The sequence below is a fragment of the Penicillium griseofulvum genome, assembly GCF_001561935.1.
Source record: "Penicillium griseofulvum strain PG3 chromosome Unknown contig_80, whole genome shotgun sequence".
Taxonomy (NCBI): domain Eukaryota; kingdom Fungi; phylum Ascomycota; class Eurotiomycetes; order Eurotiales; family Aspergillaceae; genus Penicillium; species Penicillium griseofulvum.
Genome location: NW_024467471.1, coordinates 6,083,476 through 6,100,051, shown reverse-complemented (window position 1 = coordinate 6,100,051; position 16,576 = coordinate 6,083,476). Strand labels below are relative to the sequence as shown.

General features: G+C 47.1%; 8 protein-coding genes across 8 annotated transcripts; 2 read left to right on the top strand and 6 right to left on the bottom strand.

The window, feature by feature from the left end:
- Positions 1-1,635: 1,635 nt before the first annotated feature.
- PGRI_031770 (uncharacterized protein) lies at positions 1,636-2,406 on the bottom strand (the record flags this gene model as incomplete). Its single annotated transcript, XM_040790890.1, has 2 exons — positions 1,636-2,025; positions 2,086-2,406. 2 exons carry the CDS (start codon positions 2,404-2,406, stop codon positions 1,636-1,638), a joined length of 711 nt encoding a protein of 236 aa, XP_040647843.1.
- Positions 2,407-3,336: 930 nt separating this feature from the next.
- On the top strand, positions 3,337-4,508 carry PGRI_031760 (dihydroorotase; the record flags this gene model as incomplete). Its single annotated transcript, XM_040790889.1, has 3 exons — positions 3,337-3,391; positions 3,441-3,520; positions 3,576-4,508. The coding sequence occupies 3 exons, from the start codon at positions 3,337-3,339 to the stop codon at positions 4,506-4,508; spliced, it is 1,068 nt and encodes a 355-aa protein (XP_040647842.1).
- A 65-nt stretch (positions 4,509-4,573) lies between these two features.
- Positions 4,574-5,740, bottom strand: PGRI_031750 (MIND complex subunit MTW1; the record flags this gene model as incomplete). The annotated part of the gene is made up of 3 exons (XM_040790888.1): positions 4,574-5,167; positions 5,251-5,577; positions 5,687-5,740. The coding sequence occupies 3 exons, from the start codon at positions 5,738-5,740 to the stop codon at positions 4,574-4,576; spliced, it is 975 nt and encodes a 324-aa protein (XP_040647841.1).
- Positions 5,741-6,370: 630 nt separating this feature from the next.
- On the top strand, positions 6,371-6,847 carry PGRI_031740 (uncharacterized protein; the record flags this gene model as incomplete). Its single annotated transcript, XM_040790887.1, has 1 exon — positions 6,371-6,847. One exon carries the CDS (start codon positions 6,371-6,373, stop codon positions 6,845-6,847), a length of 477 nt encoding a protein of 158 aa, XP_040647840.1.
- A 128-nt stretch (positions 6,848-6,975) lies between these two features.
- PGRI_031730 (CENP-X/MHF2 family protein) lies at positions 6,976-7,685 on the bottom strand (the record flags this gene model as incomplete). The annotated part of the gene is made up of 2 exons (XM_040790886.1): positions 6,976-7,023; positions 7,080-7,685. The coding sequence occupies 2 exons, from the start codon at positions 7,683-7,685 to the stop codon at positions 6,976-6,978; spliced, it is 654 nt and encodes a 217-aa protein (XP_040647839.1).
- A 321-nt stretch (positions 7,686-8,006) lies between these two features.
- Positions 8,007-8,858, bottom strand: PGRI_031720 (Appr-1-p processing; the record flags this gene model as incomplete). The annotated part of the gene is made up of 3 exons (XM_040790885.1): positions 8,007-8,522; positions 8,585-8,643; positions 8,705-8,858. 3 exons carry the CDS (start codon positions 8,856-8,858, stop codon positions 8,007-8,009), a joined length of 729 nt encoding a protein of 242 aa, XP_040647838.1.
- A 445-nt stretch (positions 8,859-9,303) lies between these two features.
- PGRI_031710 (MIF domain protein) lies at positions 9,304-10,463 on the bottom strand (the record flags this gene model as incomplete). The annotated part of the gene is made up of 2 exons (XM_040790884.1): positions 9,304-10,020; positions 10,077-10,463. 2 exons carry the CDS (start codon positions 10,461-10,463, stop codon positions 9,304-9,306), a joined length of 1,104 nt encoding a protein of 367 aa, XP_040647837.1.
- Positions 10,464-10,582: 119 nt separating this feature from the next.
- On the bottom strand, positions 10,583-10,961 carry PGRI_031700 (DUF504 domain-containing protein; the record flags this gene model as incomplete). The annotated part of the gene is made up of 2 exons (XM_040790883.1): positions 10,583-10,845; positions 10,892-10,961. 2 exons carry the CDS (start codon positions 10,959-10,961, stop codon positions 10,583-10,585), a joined length of 333 nt encoding a protein of 110 aa, XP_040647836.1.
- Between the last annotated feature and the right edge of the window lie 5,615 nt (positions 10,962-16,576).

Genomic DNA, 16,576 nt, shown 5'->3' with positions numbered 1-16,576 from the left:
GTGAATAGCTGTAGTGGAGACTTCAATACTCCTAATGCGGCTCTGGTCCTTCACCATTGGCCAACACAGGTAGGGCTATCGATCGAGGAATGTAACCCCGATATCTGGAATGCGACATTAGAGCGAGTGATGATGTCGGAAAACCACCTCATTATCTACCCCCATGGTAGCTCGCAAGGTTGGTTGAACCAGAGGAATACCGCTTTGGGCTAAATGGTCGTTTTCCGTTCATCTTTACCTTCGAACTTGGTGTCTACGTGTTATACTAACCCGGCACACACAACCAACCATTCATGTTTGATTTAGCTCTCTCTTCAATGGACATAGCCTCCTTGGCCATAAATGAGAAGGATATATGGTGCCTGCCAGGTGGCTAGGAATGTGGACCTTGAAATTCTTTCCACGTGGGAGCTTTCTTCAGGCTATAGGGCTCCTGTGGACGTTCCGGGAATAGACACGGCCTTGAAAGATGGCTTAATGGTTCCATCGCCTTAAGGATAAATGTAACGTTCAATATCCTAGCACACGCCCACTATAAGCCTAGAAAGTCTTGAGTGAATCTACTTTTAACTTTATCTCAAGGTCTGATCTGTACCTAACAGCGCGAATCTTCTCGTTCTAAAACATTGTATTATTCTTGGCTTCAGTACAAACATGCATTTCTTTACTATACATCTCTCTCTCCTACTTGCTGCATCGGCTACCCTCATCGCCGCCCAAGATGCAGCACCCACATCACCAAGCACAAACGGCAACTCGAACTGCGAGTCCCAAAAGTAAGCCCCCAAGCACCCGTAATCTTACCACTCACCAACCCTTTCTCACTATCAACAGAGTTGTAGATTCCTGCGTTGCGATCATGAAGCGAGGGCTCGCAAAGTGTACCGAGCCGGATTGGGATTGCAAGTGCTCGGGTGCTGCAAATATTGCGAAGTAAGTAGACATCATTCGAACCTGTCTGGCTCGAATTGCCCAATGATCTATCGCTTTTTTTTTTACTCCGACGCCGCAATACTAACATAATTGAACAGCTGTTATGTAAACTGCTCTGAAGATGATCCTAATTCAGTCGCGGCCAAACAACTAAGTGTGAACAATTGCGCTACGGCAAATGCATACGACGAAGGTCAGACCACCGTCGCACCTACATGGACACTCCCTGGGTCGAATGCTGCACAGCCGACGCTGGTAGATGCTAGTATGACCACTAGTGATAGCTCGTCTACTACTGCCGGACCGACTAAATCGTTCATTGGGAACGAGAAGTCGACAAGTCCATCTGAGGGAGCTGCAGTTGCGAATACTGCTGGTAGCTGGATGGCTCTTGTTGTTTTAGGAGTAGGGGCTGCATTTTGATACCGTTGGCTCCGGAAGGGATCCTTGATGCTATTTTTTCATAGAGGTTATAGATTGAAAGACGTATAATATCACATACATGGCTGAACAAGAAGAAAATAAAATAAAAGAGGCGCGGATGAACTAAACCAGTAAGCCGTTACCTCACAGCGCATTAATGTCCAGCAAAGATAACCACGAATACATCCCGTTCATTCAACACAGGAAAACATATATTCATACAAATTCACCAATGAACGTCACACGTACACATCACATCATCCCAAAGTTATCCACCAATCAATTGCGGTACACCTGCTTAGTAGCAATTTCCAACTTCTCAAGTTGGAACTGCTCTGCCCGACGACGAGCAACATCCCGCTGGTACCACGTGCCAGCAGCAGCAACGAGTCCCATCAAAACCTCCATTCCAACAAGTATACACAGCAAGACGAAGCCAGCGCTAGTATTGATGCAGTCACGATCAAAATGATAGGGTGTCTTTACGCTGCTTGTCCCTGTTTTCCACTTGCAAGTCCAGCTGTGCAGGGTTTCATTCTTGCTGAACCCAGCTGGGTAGTCCGCGGAAGGACGGTAGATTATAAATAAAATACCGACCAAGGCAGTTAGAAAACCTGCGACAGCTGATGCTGAGGCGTAGATGTTAAGTGGCTTTATACGTGAATGTGGCTTGATCAGAGTTAGTATATGGTATCAAGAGTTATCACACAATAGGATGGGAAGACTCACGGATGGTAGGAGCGCAGCGGCGATGTATACCAAGTTCAAGGTGGAGATTATACAGCCGCATGCAATGGCGGCTGTTGTTGGACGGAGGTCAAAGTTCAAAGGCCACAGTGCGAGACCAACAGTTGCCCACTGTGAGGTGTGCTTATAATGCCGCAAGGGTGGGGCTTCGCATGCGACGACGGCAATAGCAATGCCGAAAGTCAAGAAAGATAGACCAAGGCGTGCAAAGTGAATGATACGATTGCGTTTCAGGAAGTTTGATTCTTCCATGTCTGAAGAATAAGCAGTGCCTGATCCGGCGAGGGATGAGTTTGAGGTCATGATGAAGGAGTGCCGTTTGCCCAGGTGGTTTTTTGAGATGATAGAGAGGGGTTCGAAGGAGAGTGTGTAACTGTATGATAACCTTGCCAGCAAGGATATTCCTAGGAATTGATATCAAAGAACGAACGCCTCAGGGGCAATAATAAACAAAACGAAAAGTCAGGTACTATATTCAATTATATTTTGTCTCAAATAACTAAGGGATACTAGCTGGGATATATGTATATTAGTAGAACTTGGTCTGGAGACTAAATTAGTGAGCGCTATGCGCTATCACAGAAAGTACTCAATGGGCGCGTATCCGGACGATAGTCAGCTGGTATTACTGCATAGAGCCATGCATAGCGCCTCAGAAAAAGCTGATTCGTAGGCTTTGGGTTAAATGTGCACTGTGAATTATAAACATTGGCCTTTCAATTGGGACTTGTACATCCCCTATAATTGTCTGGGCGCCAGCGTGCAGACTTGGCAGTCACCAAAGCGCGTAGTAGACCCAAATATAGAGTCAGAGCGGGGTTTTCATTGGATTGAATAGAATTTTTGGAAAATGTGATGTTCAACTGTGATAGGCAAAGGCGAAGCGCCGAGGATTGTGCCAGCGGCAAGGAACACACATCCCGGTCTTTGCTTATTCGAGGCGTTCTCGTATCCCCTGGATAAATCTAGGCCTTTGTATGTCAATGCCCCGAATACTACCCCAGATGTGCCATTCATAGTGCAGTTAAGGGTGAGATAAAAGAGAAAAGAATATCTTTTTACTTTTCAAATCAGCCTATGGCAACACATCCTCTTTGACATTCTTAAACCCAAGACCGGAGAGGTTGCCACCGCCATCGGGCAGAATCTTTTCCGAAATGGCGGGGCAACATCGACAATGCTTTGAACATATTATCATAGGCATTTGCTGAACTTCTTGAATTTAATTTAAATATGACTCTCTCTAAGCTACAGGGAGTAAAGCTCCCCGCCTCTGCCGACTTTCATGGTACTAAGCAATTCCGGGAATTGATGCAATTGAACTGACCAAAAGATAGTCCACCTTCGTGAGGGTCCAATGATGGAGTTGGTGACTCCCACTATCCGACAGGGTGGTGTGAACACCGTTTATGTTATGGTAAGGGAATTTCATAGAATCCTGTCCTTTGAGCTAAATCTAATACACTCGATAGCCCAATCTTGTGCCACCTATCACGACCGTCGACCGTGCTCTGGACTACCAGAAGCGCCTCCAAGCCCTCGAGCCGAATGTTAACTACCTTATGTCGCTATACCTCCACGAGACCGTGACTCCGGAGACCATCATTGAAGCTAAGAAGCGTGGCATCATTGGTGTCAAGAGTTATCCCGCCGGTGTGACGACCAACTCCTCTGCGGGTGTGGTCGACTATACACAGTTCTACCCCATTTTCGAGGAGATGGAGCGTCAAGACATGATTCTGAACCTGCACGGAGAAAGTCCCTCCGGAGGCGATGTGACAGTGTTGTCCGCGGAAGAGCGCTTCCTTCCCAAGCTCTTTGAGCTGCACTCCAAGTTCCCCAAGCTGCGTATCATTTTGGAGCACTGTACCACTGCTGCGGCTGTGGAAGCTGTTAAGTCATGCGGTCCCACGGTTTCTGGTACCATCACTGCTCATCACCTATCCATTATCATCGACTCGTGGGCCGGCGACCCATTCTGCTTCTGCAAGCCCGTTGCTAAGACCCCCGCCGACCGCGATGCCCTTCTCCGTGCTGCTGTCTCAGGAAACCCAAAGTTCTTCTTCGGCTCCGACAGCGCCCCCCACCCGGCGGCATCCAAGCGTGGTGGTGAAAAGATCGCCGCCGGTGTCTTCACCCAACCATACACCACTCAGGTTGTGATTGATGCCTTTGAGCAGGCTTGTGATAACGGTGTCCTCAAGGAGGATGAGATCACGCCGGAGGTTGTCGAGGGTTTCATGAGCAAGTTCGGACGGGCCTTCTATGGCCTCCCGGAGGAGCAGAAGGAATTCATCACCATCGAGAGGAAGGGCGAGAAGATCTCGGAGATCCTCCAGTCAGACAAGATTGACGTGGTCCCCTTCAGAAAGACTCAGGAAACATGGAGCATCACTTGGTCTTAGGAAGGCGACCAGTACATATTCAATAATAGAGTCGTAGAACCAAAAGTTTTCACATGCATATCCTCTTACACAGACTTGTCTTTCGTAAGCATGTTTGCGACACTTTCAAGCGCGTGTGCCTCCCTGATGTCGATTCTGCGACCTGCGACCACTGGGTTGCCGTCATCACCCATAGCAATCTGGCCAGTTCGCTCGAGATGGAGTCGAATTCTGCTCTCGATATACTCCTTTCTCTCGTCTCTCTTAGACTTGGTTTCCATTGGCACCGTTGCATTGGGCAGGGCTGCTAATTTCGGTCGGAGCTGCTCAAGTGTGGTCTGTAACGCGGGCAGTTGCGAGAGAATGAATGTTGTGTTGGTTGTAAGAGGTGTTGGTTTAGAATTCGGCCCAGCATCGACACCAACACGAAGCTGGCGTGCTGATGGGGTAGAGGTCAAGAAGGACAAATCAACTGGTTTGTTTTCGGCCGTAGACACGCCATCTGCCTTCGCTGTTTCAACTGTCGATAAGATAGATTGTAGTTGCGAGATCACTGCATCGTTCCGAGTGCGTTCTTCTTTTAGCGAACGATTCAGTTTCTTCGTCTCGAATAACTTCTTGCGCTGCGCATGTATGGTTTCTGGCGTCGGCGTGTCTGGCGAAGATCCGAAAGCGAGACCCTAGCACGATGCGCATTAGTATATCCCCTATTACAAAACTACAAGCAATCTGAGATCCAGAGATCTGTAATGACTCCACATACCTCGTAGTGCTTCAACCGCACCCAAGACAGCAAGTCTGCGGGCACCGTGAGAATGTTGCGCAGCACATATATCTCGAATTTGTCGAATGCCTTATCAACATTGGCCTCTAGTAGTGTCTCCAGCTGGTGCAATCCATTCTCAATCTCCAGCTTCGCCTCAGGATAGACCACATTGCCATCCTCGTCTGTTTCCGCGATGCTAGGACCACTGCTGTCATGGGAGAAACCGAGCCGTTCAGGCGGTGTATTGAGGAGTCCAGACTCCAAGCTCGAAATCGCTTGGTAAATTAGGTTGTTGATCGAGTTGATAATGTCATCTATGAGAGACTAGGGAGCTGTCAGCGATATTCCTAGTTGTAAGCGGTGGGTCCTAAGTCGCAGGTCGCAGGTCGAGCGTGCAGCACGAGTTAATGTACATCGGTATTTATTGACGTACCAAGGGTGTGTAACTGAAGTGCTCAGTGAGCAAGGAGGTCGTCGCATCATCCATTGCGGAAAGATTGGTCTTTTCTGGCTGGGCTCGACGCGTTGAAGAAACAAAACACGCGGGGAAAATTCACGAGCCACCGCCTTCCGTCGATCAACTACAACATTCCTGACAGCTTTTTAGTTTATGCTCTGAATTTTTTTGTATTCCTGGCTCCTATTATATCATTTCCGATGCATACTGCGGGTTTGCTACGTTGTACATTATTTGATGTCAGACTGACACACGAATCCCAACCCGACTTAACCCAGTCACCAGGTACCTGGCAGAGTTGATAGCCAGCTGAAGCAAGTTCCTTGTACATGGCTGTCAGCATTACATATAGCTTCTTTGCAATATGGCAGATGGCCATCCCCTGGTAAATGTTCCAGTCTGAACGATCAAACCGCCGGGCCATTGGAAGGTTATCATCTAGTCCAGGTAAGACACCGAACTTTGCCCCCATGTACTTCATACGAGTAGGAAAAAAAATATTTAAACTCTGCTTGAGAACCCTGAGAAATCCTCGTAGCAGGGCACATTTTAGCAAAGAAAGTAAAAGGCGTAGAGACAATCCAACCATTCCGTCTCGTCTATCCTGGTAAGAACAAGACAAACCTCTAAACGGACCACTCCTCACATCTACAGCCCGCCATGTCCCAGGGAAAACCGCTCCGGGTCCTAGTCATCGTCTCGCACCGGAGTTCTCAGATATCCAAAGCCCAAACCAATCCAGAAGTCCTCCTACCCAAAGCCATCCGTCTCCTTAAAGCAAGTCACCTCTACAGCCCACAAGAAGTTCACCCAACAACAAGGCTAGTGGCGGCTCAGAAGTGGCGGACGCGGGTATTCTTCGTTTTCGACATCTGCCACACAACCTACGACGCCAAGCTCGGCCATTTGCCCGAGCAGAACAAGCTCCCCGTTGCTGTTGTTCGTCTCAGCAAAAGGAACACGGCCTATGTGGCGAATGCGTGGTTGTCGAAGAGGGTGAACAGAGATATTGCTTTGTTTCACAATGCCAATGGTTTCGGGGCAGTGCCGCCGTTTGTAGAGGACCATACCGTTGGAAAGCCACCTGAGTATATGAACCCGAGGGATATCTCACTCTTCCAGGCCTCTTGCCTTTGAAGGTGTTTGGATTAAAAGTGATGCATGCATTATGCCGATGCTGTGGTATCTTGAACAATTAACAATAAGCCCTAATACATGACGAATTTGAACCAACGCCATGAGCCCCTTCGTAAAAGAGATGCAGATTAGAAATCCATCGTAAGCTGCGGCGCCATTTTTTCAAGATCCTCAACCTATATTATCAATCAGAATACCCAAGGATAGCTAGTTGGATAAAATTAAAACTTACCTCGAGGAACCCGTCCCCAAGGCCCCTGCTCCCAGTATTTCCATCTGACTCGGCCCTCTCATATGCAGCTCGGGCGATGGCTTCCCTCACAAATACATCAACATACTTGGCAACAACACTATTAGCATCTTTTGCAACCTTGGTCTTCTCATTCTGGAAATGCTGATGCAACAAGCGCGTAAGCAGTTTTGAAGGTATTTTGGGGTCGCTGGACGTGACGTCTTCTGTTTGATTTGTAGTTATGATTTCAGCAAGAATATAGTCCGGCTCCTGAGAGAGTGACCGTAAACGACTGCGGCTTGATTCATTGGAGTTGGATTCGGATTCGGATTCGGAGGCGGCATTGGCATTGACATTGGCTACCGGAGACTCGGGTCGGGGCCGTTTCCCGATGCTCACGGATTTTCTCTGGGTTGTGGACTTGCCCTGAGTGGGTTTGCTTTTTGTTTTGGGCACGGTTGTGGATGTGGAGGCTTTTGTGCTGGTTTGTTTTGCCTTCCCTTTGGCCTTTGGCGCGGAGCTGGATGGTGCCGCGCTAGTCGTGCGACTAGGAGGTTTGAAGGGGAGGCGTGGGCGCTTTTGAGCTGGCTGAGGTTCTCCAGGCATATTGGTATCCTAGACAAGGTGTCTGATTGGTATGGCAGGAATCACAGTTCCTAAAGATTGAAGTCACTAGGGAAATTGGGGGGAAACGCGGGCGCGATCTACAGTACGCGCTATCAGGTGATAAGGGGAGGCTCAACTTTCCAGCGACAGGCTTTGTATTTTTTTTCGTCCTTTTTTTGTTGGATCTTTTTTTTGTACCGAAGTTACGTACATGGATTGCACAGTTACTGCAATTATCTTCCATAAAATGACTGTCCTCAACGCACCAGGTAGGAGCCCACCAGCCCAAACCCTTGCTCGCGGGAAGATGTCTTGTTTCCCTCACTCCTGTTCAATCTCACTGGGATGCACCATACGAATAGGACGAGGGCGGCGGCTGCTGGCCTCAAAGGGGTAGAACACAGTGATATGTAGACCAACTGTATCGATCAATTTACGAATGCGGTCCCAGGAGACCTTGAAAAAACCAGTGCAGAAGCGATTGGAGTAGAGTCTCTGGGGTCGATCATCTCCGCTCTCAGAAGCCTGTTGCCGAAGACTTCGTAGCTGTTCACTCAGGTGTTGGAGGGCAGCAAAAGTGCTATTGACAATCATATCCTCTGAATCCGCGCGGTTGCCGTAGTACTCCGAGGTAAAGACGCAGATGATCCAATGGCGACGGTGGTGTAGAGTGAAGTCACTTTGCTGTGGTGGGATCATGAGTGCGGTGCCGAGGGGACGGTTAACAACGAGAGAGGGCTGCTGGGCCTCATCCCGTAGATCGGTGATAACGTTGGTGACTGGGTGGTCACGGTAAATGCGGCAGTGGTTGCGGTAGATCTCGTAGGCGGCGGGATACTAAAGTTAGATCATCTCATTAGCTCTAAGTTGTCGCATCAACTGGGTATTTATTGACGAACCCGCTCACGAAATGCACGGGCAATGCCTGCACCCCAAACGCCCTGGCAGTTGCATGCATCTTAATTGGCTAGATTAGAAAGCACTCCTAAAGCAAGAGTTGCTAAATGAGAGGTTCTCACGGATCAGAGCAGCGCCGTTGGGGGCGTCGAACAGGTCGCCTGGGGTTTCCTGGACAAAGTTGACCGTAGGCAAAGGCGAAGTCATCAGTACCAACGACTCATCGCTGTTAGTGCGATCAATCGTAGAAATCTGATTATCACCTGCGTCAGACATGATGATATTGTGTTGTGGTCGGAGAAAACAAACGAAGAAGCTGAAATTTGATTATGCTTCCTTTGAAGGGTTGAGGGGGGGAAAAGGTTGAAAAGAGCATCACAGAGCGAGAATTGAGTGTTTAGTTGTCCAAACTATCAGTCTCACATGAATCTCGCAAGGCAACGCGTGTTTAACGACGCCAAAGAGAGCATACACAGAAAAGGAAGAATGCAAAGTAAAATTAAATACATACTACATTGACCAGAGCCTAATTAAGTCGACTCTGTGCTAAGAGAAAGACTTGATGCACTATTGGGTTGATTAACCAAGGCTGCATGGTATAATCATATAGGAATGAATGGGTTGATACAGCGAAGGCATATGGTCAAGGCCCCGTTAAGAAAATACTCCAATGCAATCCAACACATCACTCATCGCACTCACTATTCCTTTTCGACAGCAGTCAATCTTTCTTTCCTTTTGTGGCCGCGAACGGTTTCATTGTAGTCAGCTCGCCCAACTCGCCCAGACGACGGTTAACAAAACTCTTCAAGCTCTCTCTCTTCTTTAAAGTTCGTTCGGGCTTTTCGTCTCTGGATAAACCCTGCTGCATTGGTTCGCCCTTTGGTGACTCTGTCGGCTTTTTGTTCTCCGCATGCTGTGGCCTCGGCGGAGCGTTATGACCTGAAGCGACGGGAGAAGTTGAAGTAGGGGTTATGACATCAGGACTCATGACCGAGGTGAGGGAAATCGGAGCACTGTTGCCGCTGCTTGATTTCATGCGACGACTCATGGATCGCGAGATAGATTTGAAGATTGAAGGGCTATTGCTGGAATCCATTCGTTCGAGGCGGTCGATCTCACTCTTAGCGGTCGTCCCGTTGGTTGCAAGATTGTCTTCGCTCACTGGGGTATAGATCACGACTCCTTTGTCAGGTGCAATGCCAAACATTTCTTGAATGATTGATTGGATTAGGGTCGTACTGCGGACGTTGGTGAGTGGTCCAAACAAACTTGGGAGAGCAGTAATCTTCAACAGATATGCCGAGCCGGAGGTATTCCCGAAAATTAAGTCAACGTTCTGATCAATGGTGACTAACATCGATGTCTCCGGTCGCTGGTAGACCTGGGCAAAGAAATGGGCGAAATTCGACAGTAACTTGCGTGTATCATCTTTCGCCTAGTTGGTGAGTTAGAAGAGAGGGATCACCGAGCAGATGTCAGAGCGTCACAAACCTTGGTGTTGGTCCTGAGCTCAACAACAACAACAGATTCATGAGTGACGCGGTCCTTTGGGGAGTTGTGCGATCCACGGGTGGTAAATTCATCCTCGTAGTACAACTTCTTCGCTTTTGTTAATGGCGAATCGTCCACACTTTTCTGGGAAACATAGATGCTCTCTGACGCAAAACGTGTCACGGGCACGATGTTCTCCTCGTCGTGTTTGTCCTCCTTAAACATCGATGAAGTTCTCGACGGCCTCCCGGGAAGGATAATCGGAGGCGCGTTGGTATCTGGGAGATTCTTTGGCAAAGCATTGCATGATGCATTAGGCGATTTCTGTAATAGTGGGATGTTGGTTGTCAAGCGAGGCAAAGACGGTTTCTTCTTAGAAGGATCCATTTTATGTGTCAACTGAAGTTTGAGTATGTGATGAGAGTGCTAAGATGACAGAGAAAATCTGTCAGGACCTTTGGAAGTGACAGAAAAAAAGTAAACAAAAAAAATATTGGAAGGAGCCATCAGTCAAGAAAGGCCAATTCCTTAAATGCCGAGTTTCCACTCAAAAAGATTTTGTCAATACGCCTCCTTCGATCCCAAACAATCTCCCCATTGATATGTCTGATATATAACACCCGATGCTGTGGAATGAATTCTTCGTCGGTGGTCTCCTTCTTCCAACTTCCCATGGTGATTTCCAGTTGTCCTTCAAATCGGTCCACGAATCCAATGACATAGTTGCTGCGTTCGAAAGCCGAGTCCCAAGTAATGCGGTTGATAATGTCTGTAAATCGTTAGACTTGGGCAATATATAGTCTCAAATTACCTACCTCCAGCTGGGCGTAATCTGTTTTCGCCGGCTTTAGGGTCATATTCAGGCGAAGCACTTCGCTGACGCATTTGAGAGCTTGACTCCACTTGGAATGATACCTCTTTCTCCATAGTCTTATTGGCGTCTATTTCACTCAGAGTATTCGAATCCATAATCTCCAATAATTCAAAACTTGCGGGACTTGGGGTTTTTTTTTTCACGGCACCTAATCTAGAAACTAGAGGATTTATATATCACGCAGAGAGAATAAGCCGGACACATTTTTTGTATCTAAATTGCGGATTTTTGACTCAGCCTGTGATCACTAGAGAAGTAGCCCTAAAATGATTCACATTCAGTCATAAAAGCAGTATATACGAAGTGGTCGTGACTGACGTTTTGTGATAGGTCACCTAGGCGCTAGGCAGAATGCTACATGACTCAGAATGCGATAGTGGCTTGGCCCGGGAAACTTTTAACTCATGCATCCTGGAGCTATCTAATGTAACAAAGGCGATAAATGGGCATTCTACATGCAAAAAAAAAGACAAGATGTACAGAAAATTGTACGAAAGAGAAAAAAGTAACTCCGATAGGGGGAATCGAACCCCCGGCTGTCGTGTGAGAGACGACGATGTTAGCCACTACACCATATCGGATTTTTGGATGAAAGAACTAGTCCTATTTAGGTCTATGTGCCGTTAGCCGCCACTATGTGCGCTCTTAGTGCGTGGCTCTATATAATCCCCGCTATCGCCCTTTCAGCCTTTCCTTGTGTTTCGACCGCTGTTCATCTCTCGTCCCTATCCGTGCCCTATATCTAAGGCATTTTTGCTACTGATCCGGAGCACCGAGTTCCGCCACCCTCGCTATCCCTAGCGCGACTCATCAAGTCTGCATCGGGCGTTTAGACATCTCCGGGAAATTCCTATGCTGACCTGCCAGTGAGCAAGACGACAACAGGCGCGCATTTTTACGCGTTTACTAACAGGTTCCTATCGCCGGAGCTGAAACGAAAAAGGTCGCTATATGGGCTACGCAGGCTGTCGACGCCCCTCCTGACCATCCAGAACTGATCGTTTCCCGGACGTTCATAAGGCTAGACTGTGATGTTGTTCCTCGACTACTAGGCTATCAACAGCACCAGCAAGACCACGACGAGGGTGTTCCTGGAGGATACATCACGTATATCCTATGGGAAAAAGTCGCTGGCGAGTCTCTTAATTTGACCGAATTCTGGAGGCTCCCCTTTGCCGATCGCAAGGCCATCCGCGATAAGTTTCGCCAAGTCTATACGTATAAGTATCTAGTAACCACAGCGATATATTAGGCTAACATAGAGTAGAAGGCTTTTACCGTGCGGGTATATGCCTTGTATGGGTGGTCCATCGAAGATTATTTATGAATAGTCTAGTGGCCAAATGTGTGTCTATACGAGATCATCTATATGCACTATGATAAGAAAATATCTATCTCTAGCCACATCTGCGTATTTAGACTCGCATCTCTATTTGACGAACCTCAACAGTGGGATAACGTTAAACACTTACAATACAGACCCATCCAACCCTTCGATAGCCAATTTGACTGGGAAGGAACACCATCCGAAACGGCAGATTGTATCTAAGGTGTCAATGGCTGGACGTGGTGAATATGGAAACAATCACAGCAGAATACAGTGTGAAGTATGCTTCGTCATCCTGTTCCTCCCTGGCTGCCGTAGTAGGAAAATATGAACCAAGGTATTACTACAGGTGCAATGAAGGGGTCATATGTCGGATGTTACATGCGATTTATTCAAGTCTGTCTTCATTGCCAAATTTAGCTCTAGTTACCGTATGATCATCGGGACAGGCCAATTGCACATATTGTCTCAGCTTGCTTGAATGACTGGATTGTTCGGGCACCATACTGTGATTAACATCGTCCACGCAGCGGTACAGACGACAGGGGCTATCACCCCATCTCTAGAGAATATCGATGCCTTGATGTCTCATTTTGGCCTGGCTCATAACCGCTCCCCACACTGGTTTATCAACAGTTGAAAGCTTATATATTAGAAAGTCGTTTGTACAGAGCACTTTCCCGCCTTTTTTAACCGTAAACTGGTATACGTAAATAGAATAATATCTGAGGAGACTACTAAAGAGACTACTGATATGACCACTGGAAAGACCTCACAAGGCCGCTTTTACGGCCGACTATCTTGTGATAGTAATTCAAGTATCTTAATTATTCTGCTGGTCTTATTTCAGAAAATGAGGAACCAGGGAATCGATAATGCGTAGAAATGGGGGTTTGACCACTGGTATCTATACCGCTGCGTAATCGTCTGATCCATTGACTGCTAGGAGTGGGATTGGCAACCGGCACCTGTGATTCAGCAATGGTAGCAAGATACAGAAGATCTTGATTAGAGCTAAACATAGGTTCGATAGACTGACTGATTTGCGGGGTCTGGAGGCGCATATCGGACGGAGGATTTGATCACGGGGGAATGCTCAATTATCCAAGTTGATGCGGCCTGTATTTGTCGTAAGAATATGGTCTGGCCGCTGGCGGTAATTGGTGATGAATGAAACCATACATACAACCGAGGTCTAACATCAGCCAGGGTGTTCGATAGTCCATGGTCAATACCCTTAACAGGTCTCGTCTGCATTCTATCCTACCGGCGCCTTGTGTTAACCAACGCGTGATCAGTAAGCTCATTTTGCGTGTTTACCAGATAAAATGGGCATCCAATCCAAACCTAGGTACCGATGCCGGATGAGATAGTTTTGGAATAGAAACTCGCAAATCAGTACGTCACCAAGTCACAATTCTTAAGCGCGGACGGTATCCCTGGAGTCTTTTCATATCACAAGTTAGCGATAGACTAGGTTGACTCTTCCCGGGCTACCCGTTTTGAAAAATCAACAATTAGTCTCCTGCCTCACGTTCAATATCATCTTTCGTCTTTAAGATTCGAAGATATCGCGATCTCAAAAGTTGTTCCTTCGACTACTCCATATCTTCTGGAAGAAAGTCCCTAAATACTCCACCATACGTTGTTTATATGAGCGCATCTTACAGAAGTCTACCAATACCTCTCACTAGTCGATCAAGTTTGTCTATCTCTCAGCTGCGGACGGCTTTACAGCCTATTCGGGAAGATAATGGAGCATAAAGACCTTGAATTTCCACGACTCTTGCATATCAGGAATCCAATACTATGCGTGAATAGTAGGGGTGTGCTGCGAGATCAACTCCTTCGATTCGAAAATCGCTGCTGCCTATTGTGTACAGTGTTTGAAACTCCATCCACGGAAAGAATTTACGAGACATTTACTGAGACAATCACCTCTAGAGAGATCCTACAAATACTACGCTGGTATAGCTGACCTATGTCCCTGTATTTCTCTGACTATCTGAGGTCGAGACCAGCTTATCAAGATCCCCAAATCACCCACGAAGCTAGCCAAAACCAACTATGGCCCATTTGAATATGACTTTATCGACGGAGGACAACCTAGCCTCGGCCACTGCTGTTTATATAGCACTAGCTCCGGCGAAATTGTGTGAGTTACTCTGGTTTTATTAAGGAAACTAGCCAGTTATATGTATGGGCTCGGCATACTATAAGCTTCCCTTCCTTAGACGCTCATCACAGAGCTGAGCCTACCTTTGCTTGTCCTCATTAGGACCTGATATCTCTTATTCCCAGAGATCAAGGCGTAAACCATCCTAACACGTACTAGACTTTGATTTCTTCAAATCCTCACCCGGATATCATGTCTCTTGTCCCCGGGAAGGTGATCTCAAAAGCCTGTCCCATGTGTCCGACTTTGATTACAAAATATGCTTTGCCTGAAGACAAGAACCCGGCTATTTTCTGAGTGGTTCAAGATCTGGGAAGCTGTAAATGGTCGGCAGACCGTCCTTGATTTGAACAGTGTCGTCTAACCGGAGCATTGTTTTCGCTTAATGAAGTATACTGGTGAGCTTGTCAAAGGGTCTGCAGAGAAAGAGGAACTATGAAATTCCCCTATAGGCTTCGGTCGCAGAGCTTGCGGATGATGACGCAAGGTATTCACGGTCAGTGGAAACGAGATTATTGCCTGGAACAGAAAAGAAGGTTGCTTCGGCGTAAATGCGGAGCCTTAACTGTAGATGGGGAGCTTGCTCATTCTCCAATTCGCAATATGAAATCCTCGACTGGCAGTCATATCAGATATCATTCTGTTTAGTTGCCTTGTCAGTTTTGTGCAGGGCGGAAAAAGGCGGAAAAAGCTTTGTGAAATGGACCTCTGTGTCATCAATCCGATCAATTGGCACTGTTCACACTATTAAGCTCTCAATATTATCAGGTTTTGGTTATACATAGACCGACATCTTTATGTGTCTTATCTAATATAGCTTGAGTATTTGGCGGAATATCACTCGAGGTCAACTTACACCATGAAGATTTATCACGGCTAGGTACCCTGCCATGACAGCTCGGGACGGGACGCTAATGCACGCCACCACATGGCAATATTAAGTATGGTAATATTTCAAGTACGCTACAATGAATTCAATACGGATATAGGTGAAGCCTGCATACTAGAAATTGATTATTACTAATAAATTGTATTGGTATTACTGCCAAAGAAGGAGTTTGTGGCGTGCATTAGCGCCCCTCTCTCCCGAGGTCTCCCGAGTAATTCGGGCGGAGATGTCTACATACTCACCCGGGCAAGACTCGGCCTATAGGATGGACATAGGAAGGTACGCCATTGGTCCCGAGTCCAGAGAATCAGTTTATGGGATATTGTACATCGGGCAAAAAATATTCATGGTATTCCAAGGTTAGGGAGTGGCGGAGTATTATTACTTAAGCCATTGCCCGTGCACATTGCCTCAGTTGTAAGTTGGGTTTAGATTCTAGTGGTCGATCTCGCTCGGACACGCAAGTGGCGCAATGGGTATATGGAGTCTGGTCAGTGCCCCTGGTGGCTAATTATTGATGGTTACATGCGGGGTATAGTTTGGTCGGGGAAAGGCGAGGGAGAAATTGGAAGCACGCTGATTCCCTTTGTCGCCATAGATGTACCGTTTTTCGCAGAACCGAGGTCTAATTTACCCCACTGACGAACGCCTTAGCTCTATAACTCTTGATGAACAAAATGATGAGTGTTCTCGAGAGTTCTGCAGGCGAGGTACCGATCACCGAATTCGTGGGTCATCGTGATTAGATGTTGCCCCCTGGGGAATCCCACCAGGACGACAAGGAAAACTTTAACTAGTAAACTGGAGGCTTGAAATGTCGTGTAAAGTTTTTAGATCGGGCCCTGACTGCAACAGGGGCGTTTCGAGAGTGTAGCTGCAGACTTGATTTGGCGTTGAAGGCGGTGTAAGAAGTGCCACTGATATTGCCAGAGCCCCTGGTTGCGGCGTTTGGTGAAAACAATTAGACGATTTAGATAATTGATCTATGTTGTACAAGGAAACAATTGTTAGACAGGACTAACGATAGGACTAACGGGTGGAAAAGATCTAGTTTTTGACCAAGCTCCTCTAGCACCTTGAATCTGGCCCTCAGTGCCATCCGAATTTTCTACTGCGTCCTCTGAACAGAATATCCGAGACCACTGAAACCACCACCGAAAAGCCATCACAAGGCCGCATAAGGGGCTGATTATCCCCGTTATGATAATGTGGTATGTATATGAGCCTATACTAG